The 19,506-nt window shown below is 37.6% G+C and overlaps 1 protein-coding gene across 4 annotated transcripts in view; it reads left to right on the top strand.

Annotated features, from left to right (window-relative positions):
* PRIM2 (DNA primase subunit 2) overlaps positions 1-19,506 on the top strand; it is a 97,492-nt gene that overhangs the window by 20,071 nt on the left and 57,915 nt on the right. For all 4 annotated transcript variants that reach the window (XM_090136220.1, XM_090136221.1, XM_090136219.1 and 1 more), the window contains 2 exons: positions 3,684-3,779; positions 4,573-4,710. In XM_090136220.1, the coding sequence (XP_089992346.1) occupies positions 3,684-3,779; positions 4,573-4,710 (234 nt within the window). The remainder of the gene's footprint in view (positions 1-3,683; positions 3,780-4,572; positions 4,711-19,506) is intronic.

The raw sequence follows: 19,506 nt of genomic DNA, 5'->3' as shown, positions 1-19,506 counted from the left end.
AGAAGAAAACTTTTTAAAAGCAGGAACTGTCTAGACCTAAACTTATTGTACGGGAGCTTGCATCAAGGTAGAACAGTTGCTGTGTTCAAGGGAGCTTTCAGTTTGCACTTATGAAGAAAGTGGTTCTGAATTTTATCTTTGTTTCCTCCTCCTTGAATCTTTCGTTTGCTTGAAAACCAACAATACTTGTCTTATAGATGACAGTAAAGGTCAGAAAGGATGCATAAGTGGGAAATAGGGCCTTATTATCATTTTAAGCTAAAAAGATGTGTTCTGCCACTTGGTTGTATGCTTAAAGTCGTAATAGAAATAAATTCTGCATGGAAAGGCTTACTTGAAGGTTAGTTAATTTTAAGTGCTAGAGTTTTAAGAAACACAATGAAATATATACTATCAGCACTTAAAGTGTAACAGGTAACAGGTTTACTCACTCTAAAGTACTTATTTTCAAAGGAAATAATAAATTTCTTTTTAATCATTCAAGCTTTGGAAGATGGATTTGATTTCATTCAAGTGAAACCAAGTGCCCTCTTCGCTGCAGAGAAAATAGGTTGTTTCTTTTAAAAAATAAAAAATAAATATATTTTTGTCCCTGACAAAGGAAAAAAGGCCTTAGGTATTAGGGAAAGTCCCCAGGAGCCCTCTTTCAAAACAATTGGCAGAGTGGGTTCTACTCAGCCAGTAGGAGGTTCAGGCTCTTGTACTGCAGACCTGGGGCTTGGTAGGCCAAATGGCAGGTCTGTTTGCTAAGGAATGCTGAAGCAATGGTATTTCCAAAGCAGTTTGGAAATTGACTGGCTTTAAGCTTTGCTCTTAGCTGATCTTAAAGGGTTTGGACTGACTTCAAAGCAATGTTAGGTTGTTTTTTTAATGAGTGAGCATTATAAGGAATGTGGAGTTGGAGCAAACTTTAAACATTTTAATGCGAATTTTTAATAGAGTTTAAGCTGATCGTAGTGTTTTCTTACAGCAATTTTTAATAAAGCTTGATTCGTAGAAAAATATAGGCATGTCTCATATATCTAAGAGGTGGAATAGTTGAAAGGAAGGAGGGGAGAATGTGCACTTATTTCATGTGCCAAGAGGATGGATGGCCTGAGATCTTTATTTACCCTTCCTTAATGGACCCTTGAACTAGAAGCATGACTTAGTTTTCTCCATGTTTAAAAATAAGCTTTTTGCTGCAGTAGTTCTAGTTGTGTATTTATTTGAACATATGGTGCTGTAATGTAAAGTTGTGGAATTAACTAAGGAATGAATGTGATTGAATAACATATAGCTACTGGGGATGTCCCTTTTCACCTTCGTAAACACAATGAACAACAGTTTATGTGAATTATGCAAAATTCTAATTAAAAGTTTTAATTTAGTAATCATCTCAGTTTGATTAGCAACAGATGCTGATTATCTGCAGAAATCTAAATGGGCCTATGTAAGATAGTTTCACAAGTCAATTTTAACCAATAAAAGCTGATGTGAAATGGCAGCTGGCCATTCTGTGGGAATTGGTGTTTGGTCTTCAGCTGATGCTAGAAGAGGTGGAATGGTCAGAGGCACTAGTTCTGTGTTAACATGCTCTAGCATTCTGTGGTTGACGAGGTTACACTTAAGTACCATTTATCTAATAACTTGAAAATGATGAAAGAATAGCAAGTCCTTGTGGATCCTCAGTCCTTAGCAATTGATAATTAGAGATTTTTTTGGAAGAAACTTACTATGGACAAGAAGGATGGTCTCATCAAGTGTCCTTTCTTTTTCTACAAATATTTCCTTCTTTTTTTTTTTTGGCCATAAAGAAAGAGAAAACTGGGAGGACTGATATTACTTAATTATTTCCTCCTAATGATATGTCAATGGTTTAAGTGTTGTTTCGGCCCGGTTCCGTGACTAGCGGGGCGGAGGGATTTTGCAAAATCCGCGCCTCTGGAAAAAGGGCACAGGGGACCCCAAAATAATTAAAAGCAGTGGCAACGATCTGAGGAGAAACAAACTAATTTACTAAGTATATTATTGGAATGCAAGATTACACGCTATAATACAATATAATTAAAATTGAAGCTAATAAATCAAATATAATGAGAGAGAGAATGTCCGAAAGGTGGATAGGCCTCACCACAACGCTGAGGTGAGATGCGCAGTGCAGTTGAGCAGCAGGGAGACAGGAGGAGAGCTGACGAAGAAGAGCAGATGAAGAAGAGTGCATCAGGTGACCTTGCCAGGAGTTATGTCTCCTCTGTGTGACTGCAAAGTCCCCTGGGGAATGTAGTTCTTCTCTTCTGGGCAGGTACCCAGAACTTGAGCATTAACAGTTAAACTCCCAGTGCCCCACATGATGTTATGATGTGGAATACTGAAAACCAAAAATCACAAAACCATGACATGATATCCATATGTTGTTCAAGAAGAAAATAAATGATAATCAACGTGTTAAGTTTATTTTGTGGTTGAGTTTAAGAGTTTCCATGATGAGTTTATTCTTCACATAGCAGTGAATGCAGTAACTTTGGAAATGTTTATTTTGTTCCTTTTAGCATAGCACCGTGAAAGCTGATAGGATGGTTTATACAGTAAATAATTGTACTGCAGGTATCATTTACTGGCTGGTGTTTTGGCTATAAGCATCATAAAATCCTCTGCAAACACAAATACTCTCTCCTGCTAATCCAATGATTGAATCTAAATAAATGTTTAAAATTTAACATTTGTTAACAAGTTTCTGTATAATTTGTCTTTTTTTGATTTATAAATGGAAGAAAACTTATTGCTGTGTTTCTCATAAGAATTTTCCTTTAACTCTTCAGTCATGTGTGACCCTAATGTGTATGTGATGTTTCCAAGTTAACATGGGTTGAATCATAGAATCATAGAATGGTTTGGGTTGGAAGGGATCTTTAAGATCATCTAGTTCCAACCCCCTGCTATAGGCAGGGACACCTCCCTCTACACCAGGTTGCTCAAAGCGCCATCCAGTCTGGCCTTGAATGCCTCCAGGGAGGGGACATTAACAACCTCACTGGGCAGCCTGTTCCAGTGTCTCACCACACTCACAGTAGAGAATTTCTTCCTAATATCTAGTCTGAATCTACCCTCTTCCAGTTTAAAGTGACTTCCTCTTGTCCTGTTGCTACCTGTCGTTATAAAAAGTCCATCCCTAGCTCTTCTGTAGGCCCCCTTCAGGTACTGGAAGGCCTCTATAAGGTCGTCTCGAAGCCTTCACCAGGCTGAGAGCGGGGTTGGTCTCTTCTCACTGGTGACAGGTGACAGGATGAGGGGAAATGGCCTCAAGTTGCGCCTGGGAAAGGTTAGGTTGGATATCAGGAAAAATTTCTTTACAGAAAGGGTCATGAAGCACTGGAATAGGCTCCCCAGGGAGGTGGTTGAGTCACCATCCCTGGATGTATTTAAAAACTGTTTAGATGTGGTGCTTAGGGCCATGATTTAGCAGAGGGTTGTTAGAGTTAGGGTACTATGGTTAGGTTGTGATTGGACTCGATGATCTTTAAGGTCTTTTCCAACCTGACTGATTCTACGATTCTATGATTCTACTTTTCATCTCATTATAGTATTATAGCATTACACATACACATATTTACAGACCAAGTCATCATCTAGCTTATTTTTAAAAATATATATATGTATTTTTGAAGTATTTTGGAGGTTTTTAAACTAGCTCTTTATTTTAGATTAGTGAAGACCTGAAAAATGAATTGGCAAATGAACTGTCTATGTCAACTCCTGGCCTCAGTATGACTAAAGTAAAAGAGCAAATGTTCTATAAGGTAAGTTGGAATTAATAATATGCTGCAAATTTGCATTATTTCTCTTTCAAAATTATTTTAAGGTTTTACTATTATTATACTGAGACTAATGAGAGTTCCTCTTTATTATATAGGTAGGAGGGTAGAAGGAGGGACTGGGAGTATGAAGGGAGCTTCAGCTGTCATTAATGGCTTCTGTTGTCCCTTATCTTGCCATGAAAAAGATCTTCAGTTTTAACATCTCCCAGACAAATCATTTGGCTTAACTGGCTGACAGACTTTGAGGATGGATACTTTCTCAAATATCTAAAACTAGATTTAGTTTGACTGTGTTAGTGTGAACTGCTTTTTGGTAGCAAGCAAGAAGAGAAGAAAGACATATGTAGTATAGCCTGCTGATGGATGGATTTCAACCATTTTTGTTTCCAAGGCCTTTTATATGTAGCTTGCAAGAACAAAAAAATTTGAGATGTCTGAAATTAAAGGTTTACAGAAGCTTAGTTTTAAGTATCAAATCAGTTAGTGATAAAAGCTATGTGATCAGGCTAGGTTGTTACAGACAGAAATTTTAAGGTATTTCATTTTGCCTGGCTTACTTACATGTCCTTAGAATTAGATACTGTAAGTAAATAAGTTTTTATAAATGAAGTCGGCGTTTGCTTCCGGAATCTTTGTGCTTTCCCTGGAGCTTTATTAAAGGACACACAATAACTTAAAGCCTCGCTGGTCTGTTTTGAATCTTAGGGTTGTAGTAATTGTTACTGCACTGTTTTGCTGTTTCACGGTTTGATTTATTTTTTTTCCCCTTTCCCAGGTTGGACTGTCAGATGCTGTTGATCTGTTTAGAGCAAGAAGAGTGTTTATTAAAGATGGCTTTGCATTTGTGCCAGCTAAGGACATTGATGCTATTGTTTTGAATAACTATAGAAAAAACTTATCTAAAGCACTGGCGGTAAGTGTTCAAGCTTCATTCTTATTAATTTTGTGGCATTTAATGACACTCTTGAAACAGAAGCTATTTTGATTTTTAAATTTATTAATTTGATTTTACCTATGAGAAGTGCTCACATAGCTAAAAGCAAGCAAACAAAAAGACCATCATTAATAAGCTGAGTGTTTCTTAATTTTAATTGACATTTATGATACGTACGATGCTCACTGTAAATAATTTTTACTAGAGGATTTAAAAGCTTTCCTACATAAAGAGTAACGTGACTGTTTTTTGTATCTTCATATACTTTCAGTGAGGTTTTGCAACTTTCTTTTTTAAAGAAGTTCTCTGTGCCCCCTCTTCTTCTGTCAGTGAGAACTAAAGTAAGGAGAAGCAGTACTAAGTTTGAGGTTGTCAAGCAAAAATAGGTCTTCATTGTATGAATGCTGAAGTATCAGAGGATGTCTGTGGTTAACACTGTATGTAAATTGGTAATAATGCAGAGATCATTGTAAGAATTGCTAGATTTATTATATTTGAATCTTCGTAGGGTTTACAAGTCAGTCATCACTGCACAGTCTTTGTTTTATTAAGATTTGATGATTAAATACCATAATATTGTGATAATGCAAATTAGACTCAAATGATATTTCTAAAGATTGGCTTGTCTTCTCTGGGTAGTATTTAATCTCTTGTGAGACAGTTTGCCTCTGGCAAACAGTCTTGGCTTTTGGACTGGCTGTTACAAGCTTCTAAATGACAAAGCACTCTGAATATAGTTAAAAGATGGTCTTTCAGACATGTAGGTATGAGGAATCTTTCTTTGTCTATAGTTGTCTTCAGTGGTTTAGTTCTTCAGCGATAAAGAAAAGCTCTTTTCTAACAGTTCTTTGAGTGATGTTATTGATTATGTGTGCTGTGATGTGTTGTTGTGCTTCTGGGAGGTTCTTTGGTGCTATCCCAAGAAATTGCATGCATGCGTTTTTGGAAGGACTTATCCATATACAGCAATTATTTAATAACCCTCTCTTCTTAAGGTGCTCTGAAGCTGTTATAATCTGAGGTACACTAATGCTAAAGGTACTGTTCTTAGGTCACCAAAACACTGAGATTTTGGGGTGTGGGCCTTGCCTCATCACGTTGCCCACTACATTGCTGGCTCAGCCCTCTGCCTACATGTGTGTTATGGAGTGGTTCTAGCCAGGTTTCTACAGGAAGAATAATGAAATGTGAATGAAATGATAAAATGAATGCTTTTGATACTGGCATTTCAGAAAATGGTGAATACCTCATAGTACATACTTTTTAAAAGGCTTTACGTTGAAGGGAGTGTATGAACAGGAGGGAGAATGGCTGTTTACAAGGGTGTATAGTGATAGGACAAGGGGGAATGGTTTTAAACTGAGACAGGAGAAGTTTAGGTTAGATATCAGGAGGAAGTTCTTCACTCAGAGGGTGGTGACGCACTGGAACAGTTTGCCCAAGGAGGTTGTGGATGCCCCATCCCTGGAGGCATTCAAGGCCAGGCTGGATGTGGCTCTGGGCAGCCTGGTCTGGCGGTTGGCGACCCTGCACATAGCAGGGGATTGAAACTAGATGATCGTTGTGGTCCTTTTCAACCCAGGCCATTCTATGATTCTATGCCATTGTCACTGGCACAATTTAATTTTGGTCACATTTATGCTTCACTTGCTTACTAGTCAGCCCTGTGAAGCAGTCATATATATTTCATCCTTTTTAAAAACAAGTCTAATGTTTCAGTTATGCATCTGTTCTTCAAAGCTCTGTCACAGGGGGAGTCAATACTCTTGGGAGCCTCCTTGATGGTTGCACATACAACTGAAGTTCGTTATTTGTGCGAAATCAATCATGTAAAGACCTTCTCTCTGTTTTCTCTCACCCATTCATTGGTAAATAATTTTGTCTAATAATGACTAAACAGTAGAAAGCATAAATATTTTCTGTTGTACATTTTAGATTAGCTCTACAATTTTTTATAACATAAAGCAAACTTTTATTAATTCAAATTGCATTATATTTAATTCATGAGAATTCTACTGAGTTTAAGCAAACACACTTTTCTGCAGTAATGTTATGTTGCATTTGATGTTAATTTCAGTTATAGTGACATAGAGAACTTCGGTTTTGAAATTATTACTAGTGTTAAATGTCCTTTTTTGTGGATAGTTGTTTTAACCTCTGATTTCTTGAAATCAGGAGATTCTCCACAGAAGGTGTGGGTTAGGGATGCTGCTCGGAATGTCAGACCAATATCACAGCTCTGTTAAACTCTGTACTGCACAATGAAAGGTTGTTTTTTTTAAAAAAAAAGTACAGAAGTGGCACAAAAGGGAAAAGAAGAGGCTTTTGAATCATTGGTTTGACTTAATGCTGCTTTGGCAGTTTTGTAACTTGTTTGGACTGGAGTTTATGCTGAGCAACCTTTGGCCTCTGCAGTTTCAGTCTGTGTAGTTAGCTGAACTGGCTGTAGGGTTGGCTGATATCTCTCACATGGTGGATCTGTTGCAGTGTTTAGTGAGAGCTGCCACACCATGTCTCATCCCCAGAAATGACATTATCTTTGAAAATGCATTTAAGGTTTTTTGAACAGTAGTACTACTTAGTACTTAGTGTCAGATATAGGCTGTCTTCCTGTGTGGTTGAACAGAAAATCCTTTTTATAGATCATGTTTTTAGGTTGAGCATGTGAAATGCTATATTTGGTTATTAAAAAACAGTAGCAGTCATGACTAAACCTGTCTATTTTGTGTGCTTAGCAAGGTGCTGGCAGTGGGGCTTCATGCTCCTCAGTGAGGTGAGGCTTTAAACCAGAAGAGGGTAGTTGTGCATTAATTCTAAGGAAGAAATCCTTCACTGTGATGATGGTGAGACACTGGCAAAGGCTGCCCAGTGAGGTTGTGGATGCCTCCTCCCTGGAGGCCTTCGAGGCCAGGCTTGATGGGCATTTGAGCAACTGGTGTAGAGGGAGGTGTCCCTGCCTGTGGCAGAACTAGGAACTAAATGATCTTGAAAGTCCCTTCCAACTCAAACCATCTTACAGATTCTAGGATTGTGTATGTCTTTTTTTTATCTTAATATGTTACAGTTACAGTGTTACTCTTCAAAGAATGTTTTAGGTTTTAGTGCTTGTTAAACATAACTTGTTTGCAGATCGACAAACGCTTCTGAATGTAAACAGTCCCATTTTACATGAGTTCTTTCATTGTCAGTTTAAAGAGTACTTTGCAAAGATCTGCAATTATTTTTGTTAGCAATGGCTGTACGTTACAATCAGAGCCTGACAGCGGTCTTTCAGTAGGGCTGTCAGATCTAAACACAGCCATGATTCCCCCATCCTATGGTTATCAGTTGAAGTTACAGCTTGGTTGGTCTTTGTATTATAAATCCACTGCAGTAAGTTGCTTTTGTGAAAATATTTTGTGAGAATGTGATGTAAGATTAAACTTTCTGCAAATGAAATTAAATAAAAAAATAAACTCCAGTACTCTAAGAAATTGAGATTCTAGTCCTGATAAATACCATTTTAATAGGATGTACAATTTTGTATATGATTTTACTGGCGTGTGTTACAATACAATTTTAATAGCATGCATTTCTTCTTAACTTGCTAAGAGCATGGTTTTATGTTGCAGAGTGATGTTGTTAATTTGTTCGGATGTCTGCAAGTCAATTTACTAGATTTTGGAGCTTTAGCACAAAGGCTTCACTGGCTTTTTCCAATTTTGATGTGTTTTTTGTTTATTCCTCTCTCTTCTTGGGATCAATGTTTGAAACTGTTAGAAATATTGATGGTGTTGCTTTCATTTTTACCAATATTTGTAATGATTTGTCTTTTAAAACAAAACGTTTGTCAAGCATGGTCTTCTGGTTTGTATATGCCATATATTCCAAGAACCTCTATTCAGGTATGGCATGCATAGCACCATCTGTTAAACGTTTTCTTCCTAAAACACCTGTGCTTTCAAGCAGTGAAGCAGAAGGCTTTGTTCCATGGCATTAATGTTGAGAAAGTATGATTAATGATGGTCTTGCCACTTGAAATTCATTTCAGGTATTGTGTTCCCAGTGCTAAGTAATTCCCTGTAACATAAATGGATGATTTTTGTAATATGCGCCTACAAGGTTAGTAAGGTAATAACTTTGGCACTGCAGTGTAAAACGTGATTACATTCATTCTTGTCCTCTGTGTTTCCCAGATAAAAGCATTTCTGTAAGTTTTGCAGGGGAGCAGCTGCTCTTCATTTCTTCGTGTTTTATTGTAAGGTTATTGTCCAAGGCACAGTTCTGCTGAAGAAAATGGTGATGTGTGGAGTGGCAGAAACAAAATTAAAGGAAGCAACTTGAGTGTGTGCTTGTGTGTCAGAGAGAACTTAAGCCTTCAGAATGGTCACCTGCAAGATGGTGTAAGCTACTAGACTTTTCTTTATGGAATGGTTGTTTTTCTTAAAGAGCTATGACTTTTCAGTTGTCCTTTTGTTGTTGATTATTATAGATTGCTAGCGTAAAGTAATTGTAATGTAAGTAAAAGTAAGTGATGCTAGAATTCTAAATGAAATTTGAATGCATTCAGTATTTTGTCTTCACATTTGTTCTGTTGCTTGCATCTACTGCAGAGTACAGCTTCTTTGTAAATACTTTTGCTGTCGAAACTATTGCTATGATCCTTGGATTGTCCTGTTTGGTTTGATTTGTACTGAAGCAATTCTGTCTCCAAATCATCTATGGCGTGTTGTGGTAGTAAAACTCATGCAGCAGAATGCATGGGATTTGAAATATGTGGAAGGCTTCCTTAACTCTTAGCAATTCCTTAGATTTCAGAAAAATTGTTTTGGAATGGAATACAAAAGTAGGAAATGCAATTTATTTATATTTTGTACAATAGAGTTAGTAACCTAGGAATGCTTCAGTTAACATAATACCTTTTATAATGTTACTTGAGAATGATGCAGTGAAGTCAGTAAGAAAGAACTGTAGTGACATGTGATGTCAATAAGTAAAACCAAGTGTGTCTTTTAGTATGACTTTCTGTTAGAAATTTAAGTTTCACTAATGCTAATTAAATCCTACTTACTCTAGTGGGGATTTGAATTTTCCACCACTCTACCTCAGAAGGTTCATTTTTGAGATCCAACTCTCCCCAGTGAGAGAAAGGCCACTAAAACGATCCAAGAGATGGAACACCTGTGAGGACAGCTGAGAGAGCTGGGGCTGTTAAGCCTGGAGAAGAGGAAGCTGCAAAGTGACCTGATTGTGGCCTTTCAGTATCTGGAAGGGGGCTAAAGAAAGAAGGGGACAGACTCTTTAGCAGGGCCTGTGGTGAATCACTTCATTTTCAAGGAGGGTAGATTTAGGTTAGATATAAGGAAAAAGAGAGTGGTGAGGCAGTGGAATAGGTTGCCTAGTGGTGTGGTTGATGCCCCATCCATGGAGGCTTTCAAGGTGAGACTGAATCAGGCCCTGGGCAACCTGATCTAGCTGTGGTGTCCTTGTTCCCTGCAGGAGAGTCAGACTAGATGGCCCTCCGAGGCCCCTTCCAACTCTAAGGGTTCTATGATTGAAAGAGCTTACAGGCCTAATAAATGGTTCAAGTGGTACGATTTAGCTTCTGCTGTAATGTATGTTCAGTCATTAATTTTTATTGACTACATTGAATATTTGCATACAACTGCAGATTTCTGTAAAGGAGCATAAATCTTGGATATTCTTAGTCTAAAGGAGCTCTTTCAAAAGGTGTAGTTGGTAGCAAACTGCTCTTAGAAGAGAACACTTACTTACTGGGCTTAGTCAGTGGATTCTTAAATTGATTGTTGAAAAGTACTGTTGCTACCTCACTGAAGCATTTGAACAGATGTGATCCCGATCCTCGATTTTTTCGCCATCTCTCAGATGTCTGCCAGATTTGTCCAAAGTTTGACTTGAACTCTCCCAGTTCTTAGACTAAATTTCCTGTTTCTGTAGAAATAATGCTCTTGCCTGTTTGCTCTGTCACTCTAGCAATACATTTCATTGCTTCTATTGGAGAAACTAAAATTTCTGAAAGCTTTGTGGAGTACGTGCCCTTGCCCATTTCTTAAAATTGGACTTTTTCCTGCTCCATTTCATCATCCTTTCTGATCTGCTACTCAGTACTTCATAGAAATGTATTTTTTCTTTTGTTTTTCTTCATTAAATTTGAGTGCTCACTCTGTGTCTGCTTTTCAAAATAATTCTTGCTGTGCTTGCTAGCTAAGAGCTGTTATGAAGTAAAGAGGAGTATTTTGAAAGATTTGCAGTACAAGCCTCAAAGTTATGAGAAGCGTACAGACAGGGCAAGAGTAGATGGATGCACCTGCATTCATCACTGTGATTTTTCATCATCTCCTGTGTCTGTAACCCATGTTTCTTACCATCCTTGATTAGATGTTAGATTCCAGATAGCATATCACACATTTGCATAAACTTAATCTACGAGTATCCCGTGTTTTGCCTTTTTAATAAACAATTTTTAATAGCATATCAAATATGGATGCTTGTAGGACTTGTTGCAAATAGTGTTGGTGAAATTACAGTCTTGTAGCTGCTGAAAGCAGCATGTACAGTGAGTGTCAGGTTAGGCATTTAAGAAAGAGCTGGAGTCGTGTAAGTTACTAGACTTAATCTGTAAGCTATTTTGAGACCTGAATTAAGCTGTAATATCTTAAATTTTCGTTACAGCTCTACCTGTGTATGGCAAACTTTGCAGGCAAAGAGAAGGCTGTAATAACTGTAGAATGTAGAGGAATAAGAAAATATGTTTTAAAATGTTTAAGTGAGTTTGTGGAACAAGCAAAGAGGAATAAGTTAAATCTCTCTAAAAATTGTGAAGTGACTTTCAATTGTGTGCTGTTTTTTGGTTTTGTTTTGCATGTTTTTCCTTGTAATATGGAGAGTAACTAAGATTTCCCAAGCTAGTGAATGTACATTATATATGAAAGGTTGACGTGTTTTGGCTATTCTTACTGATGATAAAGATCATCTGACTCTCAGGGAAGGACTAAAGGTTAAACGCTTTCTTTTTAATCTGCAGGAAGAATGGGAAACTGCCAGTAGTTTAAAGTGAAATAAGTTGAACAAGTGACTGTCATATCGGATGACACGAGGTTAATGCAGTGCAGAACTTTTCCACAGGTTGGAGCACTTCTCCTTTAAGCAGCAGGAAAAACTTTGAAGTGTGTGGAAATCTTATCTCAAGACTTATTTAAAAGAAGTTCTTCTGTAAGACTTCTAGAATAAACGCTAACAGTGAGCATTTAAGAAAAATGGTAGTCATATACTTTTTGAACTTGTGGAATAGTTCATTTTGACTTTAAATATAGATGAAATAAATATTTTTTTTAGAAATATCGGTCACTGTCAGTGTTGCTACAGCTGGGTGGTTTCATTTGTGTGGCTTTTCCTGCAAATTTTCACAGAGGAATTCATCTGTTAATGCATTTCTTCTGCAAACAATTGCTGCGTGTGTGTTCTAGAGAGGAAATGGAACTTTGTGGAATATCTCTTTAAAGAAGACTATTTGTCAGAATAATTTTTGCTGGTAATAGGAAGGTAAGGCATGTTGTAGAGACAGTGAAATTGAACAGAATTTTAGTATTAAAGTGGCCAAGCTTCCTGCAGCTGCTTCAAAAAAATACAGTGATAGATTTAGTCAGAGTTTAGCCACAGTAAACATTTTAAAAATTGTGAGTGCTGTATAAAAACATCCCTGGGTCTTACAGGCAACCTGTGCTGGCAGTCATGGGAATCATTAAGTGCTGCCTTCCTGTTTGGTGTCCATCTCTGCTGTCTGCTGATGCCTTACTAGCATAAGGGAAGAGGCCAAACAAACAAAAAGCTCTCATATGCACGTTCTGCAGTGAAAATGGGTTTTGAAAGGTGACAAAGGATTATTAGTATCAGGGGAGTCTCCAGATATAAGTGAAAAATGTGCTTTGTGGGTTTCGAAGGGACACTGAATTAGCTACTCATTGTCTGAGTTATGGATCAGTAGAAAACACAGTGAAATACCAGCAAATAGATGAATGCAGATACAGATGAATGCAGGTATGTAGCTTTGGTTTACATGTAGCTTGTGAAATATCTTTTTTATTTTAATTATCTGTAAACAAATTCCATTTTGTTTAAATACTCTCAGGGCTGATGTTTAAATAATCTATTTGTTCAAGAAAAATATCAGAAGGCAAAGTTATTTTAATCATCTGTCATGAGGTGAGCAAAGTGACATGATTTGTTAATGACTACAGCCTTTGTTTATATAGGTACATACTGATGTAAGGGAATACATTTTGATGTAGTGCTTAAAGCTTCTTGTGTAATAGGAAAAACTCAACTGCTTTTTTTTTTTTTTTTTTCCCCTATTTATTCTGCCAAAATAAATTGAAAATTGTTCTTCTACCAGCTTTGTTACCCTCATTAAAGTTAGGGCTTCTTACTCCAACCTTTCAATGCATAGATGATTTTAAAAAAATAATAATTAAAAAATTCTCATCTGAGCTTTTGACCTGAATCTATACTGGGAAGAAGAAAGAGGTGTTTTGGATTATCTGATGTACATTTGCCTAAGTTTAGATTTGGGAATAAGGCTTAATTTTCAGTCAGGGCAGGTTCTTGTGGAAAACTATTAGGTGTTGCAGTTCCACTACATTATAAAATAATTCGTGGTAAAGCCTGAAATAAAGGCAGAGAGATGCTCAGAGTAGTAATTAGGGGGGCTATTAATAATGAAAGTTCTTCTAAGCTGCAGTGCTTGAAGTCAGCGTTGTGACTGGATCTGTGATTTTTTGAGCAACAACTTATAGCTCAGAGGCAAGGTTATTTCTTGTGAAGTACAGGCCACGGTCTGCTGCCTGCCTGCCTGTTTAAAAACCTGTATTGTTTCAGGAGCTGATGTTGAAATTCCTCAATTCAGTTAATGCAAAGAATACATTACGCAAAGCCTGTGCCATAAACTTGCACTCTGCACAGTGGGATAAAATGTAGCTGGGGAGTGCTGGAGAATGAAAACTCCTGTCCTGGTCTGTGCAGGATTCTCTGTCAGCATTGGCAGCCATGTGCAGCAGTTTATGAAGGTCACTGTGAGCATTTCTTTGAGGGGAAATCTTTTCCTGTTCCTTAGGCATGAATTCCATTACAAGTAGTAGCAGGGTATTGGATATTCACAAATAAATGCATTTTCTTAAATTTCTCATAACCTACTTTGCCTTTATGACACTGTTTAGAAGGCACTGAGTAACGTTCCCAGGAATAGAAAAGACTTTTACGTATGTTAAATATGTTTCACCGTATAAATACACTGTTTTGTAAAGCAGATGGTAAAATGTTTTTATGTAGCAAGTGATTTCTTCAAGCTCAAGATGTTTTTCTTATTTTCTTGTGAATATTGGGTGTGACTATTGAAATCTAAGTCATTGGCACTGAGGGCTTCATAGGCTCCTGATACCTGTTTCTACATCCACTTAAATGACATGTAGAAACAGCCAACCACAGTGGGACTGAGTTTAATGAGATGCAGTTAGGCTTCTGTTATCCTTCTTCTTAAACTTCTATGTTAACCACTGTTTGTGTGTAGTGTAGTTACTGCCTAACAAGCAGCAGGCTCAGCATGAGCCAGTTGAGTTGCTTGGCAGAAGAGAGGTTTGTCAGTATCTTGGGCTGCATCAACAGAACTCTGTGAGATAGAAAGGATTACCTTTTACTTTGCATTCATTAGACTGTCTCTAAAATACTGTGCCCGGTTTTGAGGCTACCATTACCAGATAGATGCTGATCAACTGGGACAAGTTTAATGCAATTCTACATTTTTTGCCTGTCTACTGACAAAATTGAGCCTGTTGTTTGACAGACTTTCAGGTCATTTCCAAAAGTGCTGTTCCCAAGGAGTTGGCTGCCAGCCTGTACCAATGCAGGGACTTACTTTATCACAGGACTTTTCTGTTGTCTCTGGTTTATTTCATAGATTCCTTAGAGTTGGAATGGACCTCTGAAGGCCATCTAGTCCAACTCCCCTGGAATGAACAGCAGCACCACAACTAGATCAGGTTGCTCAGCCTTGTCTTGAAAATCTCAAAGGATGGGGCATCAACCACAACACTAGGTTCCCTGTTCCAATGCCTCACCACCCTCACTGTAAGTTCATGAGGGTCTTCTCAGTCCATTCCTCCATCCTGTTTAGATCTTCCTAAAGGGCAGCCCTCCTCTTTCGTGTATCAATTGTGCTCCCCAGTTTGTTGCTAATGATCCTAATGAAGGTGTGTTTTGTGTGCTTAAGGTAATGAAAACAATGAAAACATTGAACAGCATTTTGGGATAGAGGCTTGAGGAACTCTGCTTGTAACTGACCTCCAAGTTGAATGGGACCCTTGGCAGTCTGATCTGGTGGGCAGCAACCCTGCTCATGACACAAGGGTGTGGAACTAGATTGTCTTTAGGAACTCTTCCAATCTAAGCCATTCTATGAAATACCAAGTACAGCCAGCACATGATTTGCTGGTGTGTACCTGAAAATGCTTGCAAGAAGACATACTCTGCAATTTTCTCAGGGTCTAAAGTAAGGCTGACCAGCGTTTTTCCCCAGCCATCCTTATTGCTCTGTCAAAATATGGGTGCATGACTTGCTGCTTTCAGGTCAATAGAATCTTCTCCTGATCATAGTGGCCTTTCAGCGATGATAGCAGGCTCACAGTGTCAGTTCTCTCAGCACCCTCAGCTACGTCCCACCAGACTTTATCAACTCGTGTGACAGGAGATTGCTTGGTAGATTGGTAGATCCTGTACTCAGTCCTTTTTTGACTGCATGGTCATTCTCTTCCTTGACTAATCTCTGAGGCATAGAAAACTCAGTAAAGATGAGCAGAAAACATAGAGGGTAGAATTGCTCTGTAAAATGCATTTGTATTAAATGCCTGTCTCTAATTTGTAGCAGTACTCTTTGAAGTTAAAATAGTTCAGAATTAATTAATTCCTTATATTTTTGGAAATTTACAAAGGAAATATTCCTTTCTTTTTTGTTGTTTACTGTGTCCTGCCACTTAGCAAATATTATTAAACAAAGCAGTTTTAGTATTACTTGGGAATGGTTTTGCATGTTTGGGCTAAAGCAGTTCTTCTATATTCATGATATTCAAACTGCAAAGCATGGAGACTGCAAAATACTTTTGGGTAATTGTCAATTTTTCAGTTAGTTTGTAAAATGTTTTAAAAGATGTTTTGTTTGAAGTCTTTGTTTAGTTCTATAAAGTGAACTGAATGAAAGTATCATTTACTGCGTTAAGCTTGAATTTAAGGAAGCTTTCAGAAAGGCAGATACAAACCCAGAGAGAATGCTGAAGGCAAATGCTTTGTATCAGTTTTCCATCCAGGTCACTGCAGCGCCACAGCTTAGCTCTTGCAGGTGTTTTGCTGCTGAGTTTGGAATAACTTATTGTGTCTCTGAAGTCTGTTGGCCATCCTACTTCTGATCAGAACAGAGTTAATGCTTGAGGTTTGGAAGAAGATTCTAGCTTGCTGTTGCATTTAATCTGGCCTAAAATCAAACTGTCAGTGCATTCCTGTAGTGGTTTTTGTCAGGCTCACGATCATTACCTGTGCATATTAGTTGGCCTGAGGGGTTCCAGCTGCACCTTGTGGCCTTGGCCATCAGAGGGCACCGCAGGAGTACTGAAGGAGGGAATGCAGAGCTTTTGTGCCTCTCTGTACAGCAACTGTGTGCCGTAGAAGGAGAAGGCATGAGACTTCTTAATTCTGAAGAAAAATATGTAATGCAGAAGGGATGTAAATGAGGTTGATTTTATTCCATTCATATACACCAAGTGCTGGTAAGCATTTCACTAAATGTCATTAATTTTCAGTTCTGTGATTAATTTTTCTGCATCTGTCAGTATGAACAAAAGTTTTAAAAAATGGCTAACATAAAAATTCTAGAGATGTCTTAATAGTAGCCTCATGAATCTGCGTGCTTGTCATTCCCAGTTATTCAGTTTTGATGTATTTATAATATTTAACCCATTCTGGTTTTTAATTTGCTATATCAAATGTATGCTTGAAGATTTCAATTTTTATTTCTGTCCTGTTGGTGTTATGACTGTATCTTAGTGTCGTGAGACTTCTTGCCATAAGGTGCAACATCAACTAAAGCCAGTGTCTAATTATTAATGACCAATTGTGTTTTTCTCTTTAATTGTTGTCTAGCCTGCTAAGCATTGCTTTTTATGGGCCATTCCTTGTTCTTGTTTGTTCTCCTTTGTGTCTTAGTTAACTTTGTTAACAAATGAACAGTTTGTTCATTTTGAAAGATCTAGACTACTGTCTTTTTTTATTGTTTAAAACTGTTACTTGGGCATTTTCCTTCAGTATCCTTCTGGGCTCCCTCAAGTATCCTGAGATACTCTGTGCTGCAGTGTTATTACTGCTGATGCATTGTCACCCACAGATGTCTGGCTGTAAGGAACGCCCTGTATTTAGAGCTCTGTTCATGACCTTGATGTTGTTCTGATCATCTCACCTAAGCTTCACGGGACTTGCAGTCTAGACAGCTTTTAAGTAGCTGAAGGTGTGTGTGATGTTTCTTCAAATGGAGCACACTGGATTTCTACAGATAGCATTTCACCAGTTGGCTGTACTGTAGTTGAGATTGTATGAAGAACTCAGACTGTTGCCAATGCTGTAGTGTTATGATGCTTCTTTCCTTGGTCTCAGATTGCTTTTCTTATTCCTTTCACGAACTGATATGAAATTGTGTGTCATGTTTCCTTTAGAAAAGTTAGACGCATTATAGACTTTAGCTAATACCACAAGATTGTGTCTAAAACTTTTCAAGCAGAGGATGTGACATTAATATCCCCAATTTCTGAGCTGTTTGTTTTTTTCACTGAGCTGATTTCCAGTCCCTTATCTTCAACACATCATGGTCAGGAAAGACCTTTACCCATAGAATTTGCCAAAGGTGTTCAGTTTTAAATAAGTCATATTGGCTGGCAACTGAACAGGTTTTTTAAAGCTTGAAATAACCTTTTTTAAGAGTTTAGCATTATTTCAGTATTTGGTGTGCTTGTGCATACTTGTGTACAACCATGTTTCCACATTCAGTGTGATTGCACACTGAAATGGTCACTGTTCCTCATTCTGATACTTATAGCTGAGAGATCTGTTGATGCTGCTTGGGTGATCACTTCATGTAGCTTCCTTAGCAGTAGTAATAGAATCACAGAATGGCTTGGGTTGGAAGGTACCAACTGACTTGTTGCAGTGATCTTTCTCATGCTCAGTTTTGGAAGTCACTGTTGCAAAGTTCTACATCTGTTTTTCCAAATACTTTATTACTTTCTGACAGTCTGTTTGTGAAACCAGATCTTTGTTCACTAGACCGATAAAAAATATTTGAAATCAGCTTACCAAGGCAACTAACAAATAATGTGTTAATGATAAAATCTTATTTCCTACAGACTTGTGTCCTGTTTGGATTCTGCTTGTCAGATATGTCTTAGGTTGCATTGCATGTTTCCCACCTGGCAACAAATCAATTTCTGTAGTAAGCTTAAACACAAAAAAAATCCCAACTCAAATCCTAAGTACAACTCTAAGCACAGATGCCTACAGTAACAACAACAACAAAAAAACCAATAATGAAAAATTACACTGCTTATTCTCTATAGAGCCAAAGCTTTAGGAGCTTACTGCAGAGGTAACAGAGTTAGCTACATACGGAGCTGGAGATAATAGAGCCACTTCTGTGTTAAGTCATGCTGTGGCTGATAGAAGAAAAAAGTAGTAACAGTTGTAGTTCCATGCTGGCATAATAATTTTATCCTTAGGGTTTGTGGTAGCATCTCTGAAGGTTGTGCTTGTCTAGCCTGTATGGAGGCAGCTATGTTTTGAACGTGAGTCTATGTATAATGGTTTTATTGCTTATGGAGTTGAATGTAGTGCAAAAATGTAGTTCTGATTTGCTTTCTGTTTGTCTAATTCAAATGAGAATATAAATTCAGTTTGTTTTGTGCATCAGGAGTGAGTTGAAACCCTCTTACTGCTGGTGTTCTACTTGGTAAGCCCATTAAGTGGTAGAGGCTTAAATAACAAAATGCATCTGTTTGGAATGTGTTTATCTGCTGGTGTTTGTATATTTTTGTCTGTCACTTCAGTTGTCCACCCTTGTGGCAAGACAAAGCAATAAAATATCTTGAAAAATATTTGACATGTTTTCTGACGTAATCTATCTGTAAGCAACGCATCTTGTATAGCTCAGTTCAGCTGTTTTCCTCTGGTAATGAAGTTTCCTCATGCAATTTGTGGCAGTCTTTCTCAAAGTAGTGTAAGTAATGAGTACTTCCTCAAGAGCTGACCTGGCTTTATAAATCATAACCATAAGCTCTTAGCAATAAAACCTGACTTTTGTTAACAACTTGCATTTATAAACCATATTTATGATGCTTGAGTCAGAGAGTACTTCTGTGCTATCTGTACTCATATTCTGAGCTGAATGGAAGATACAACCAACCTCGTTACAATCCAGTTATGCAGCATTAGATTAGATTATATGGGTTTCTGGAGATATTTCAAACACCTAGCAATGGGCATGAAAAAATCCATCTTGACTTATTAACTGAAAACTTTTGTTCATGAAGGGCATTACCAGATATCTTTTTTTGTTCTTCAGAAGATAAAATTTCTTTAGCTGCAAGATAAGTTGAAATGTTGTGAGTATACAAAATTATTCTAAACTAACTATAGTACTGCATTGTGTGAGTTGAAGCAAAGGTATTCTAAACTTTCCAACCTAGACCTAAT

Source organism: Phasianus colchicus, chromosome 2, assembly GCF_987193195.1.
Source record: "Phasianus colchicus chromosome 2, bPhaCol1.hap1.1, whole genome shotgun sequence".
NCBI classification, from domain to species: domain Eukaryota; kingdom Metazoa; phylum Chordata; class Aves; order Galliformes; family Phasianidae; genus Phasianus; species Phasianus colchicus.
The sequence above is the reverse complement of the archived record's forward strand: the minus strand, read 5'-3'. Positions and strand labels throughout refer to the sequence as shown.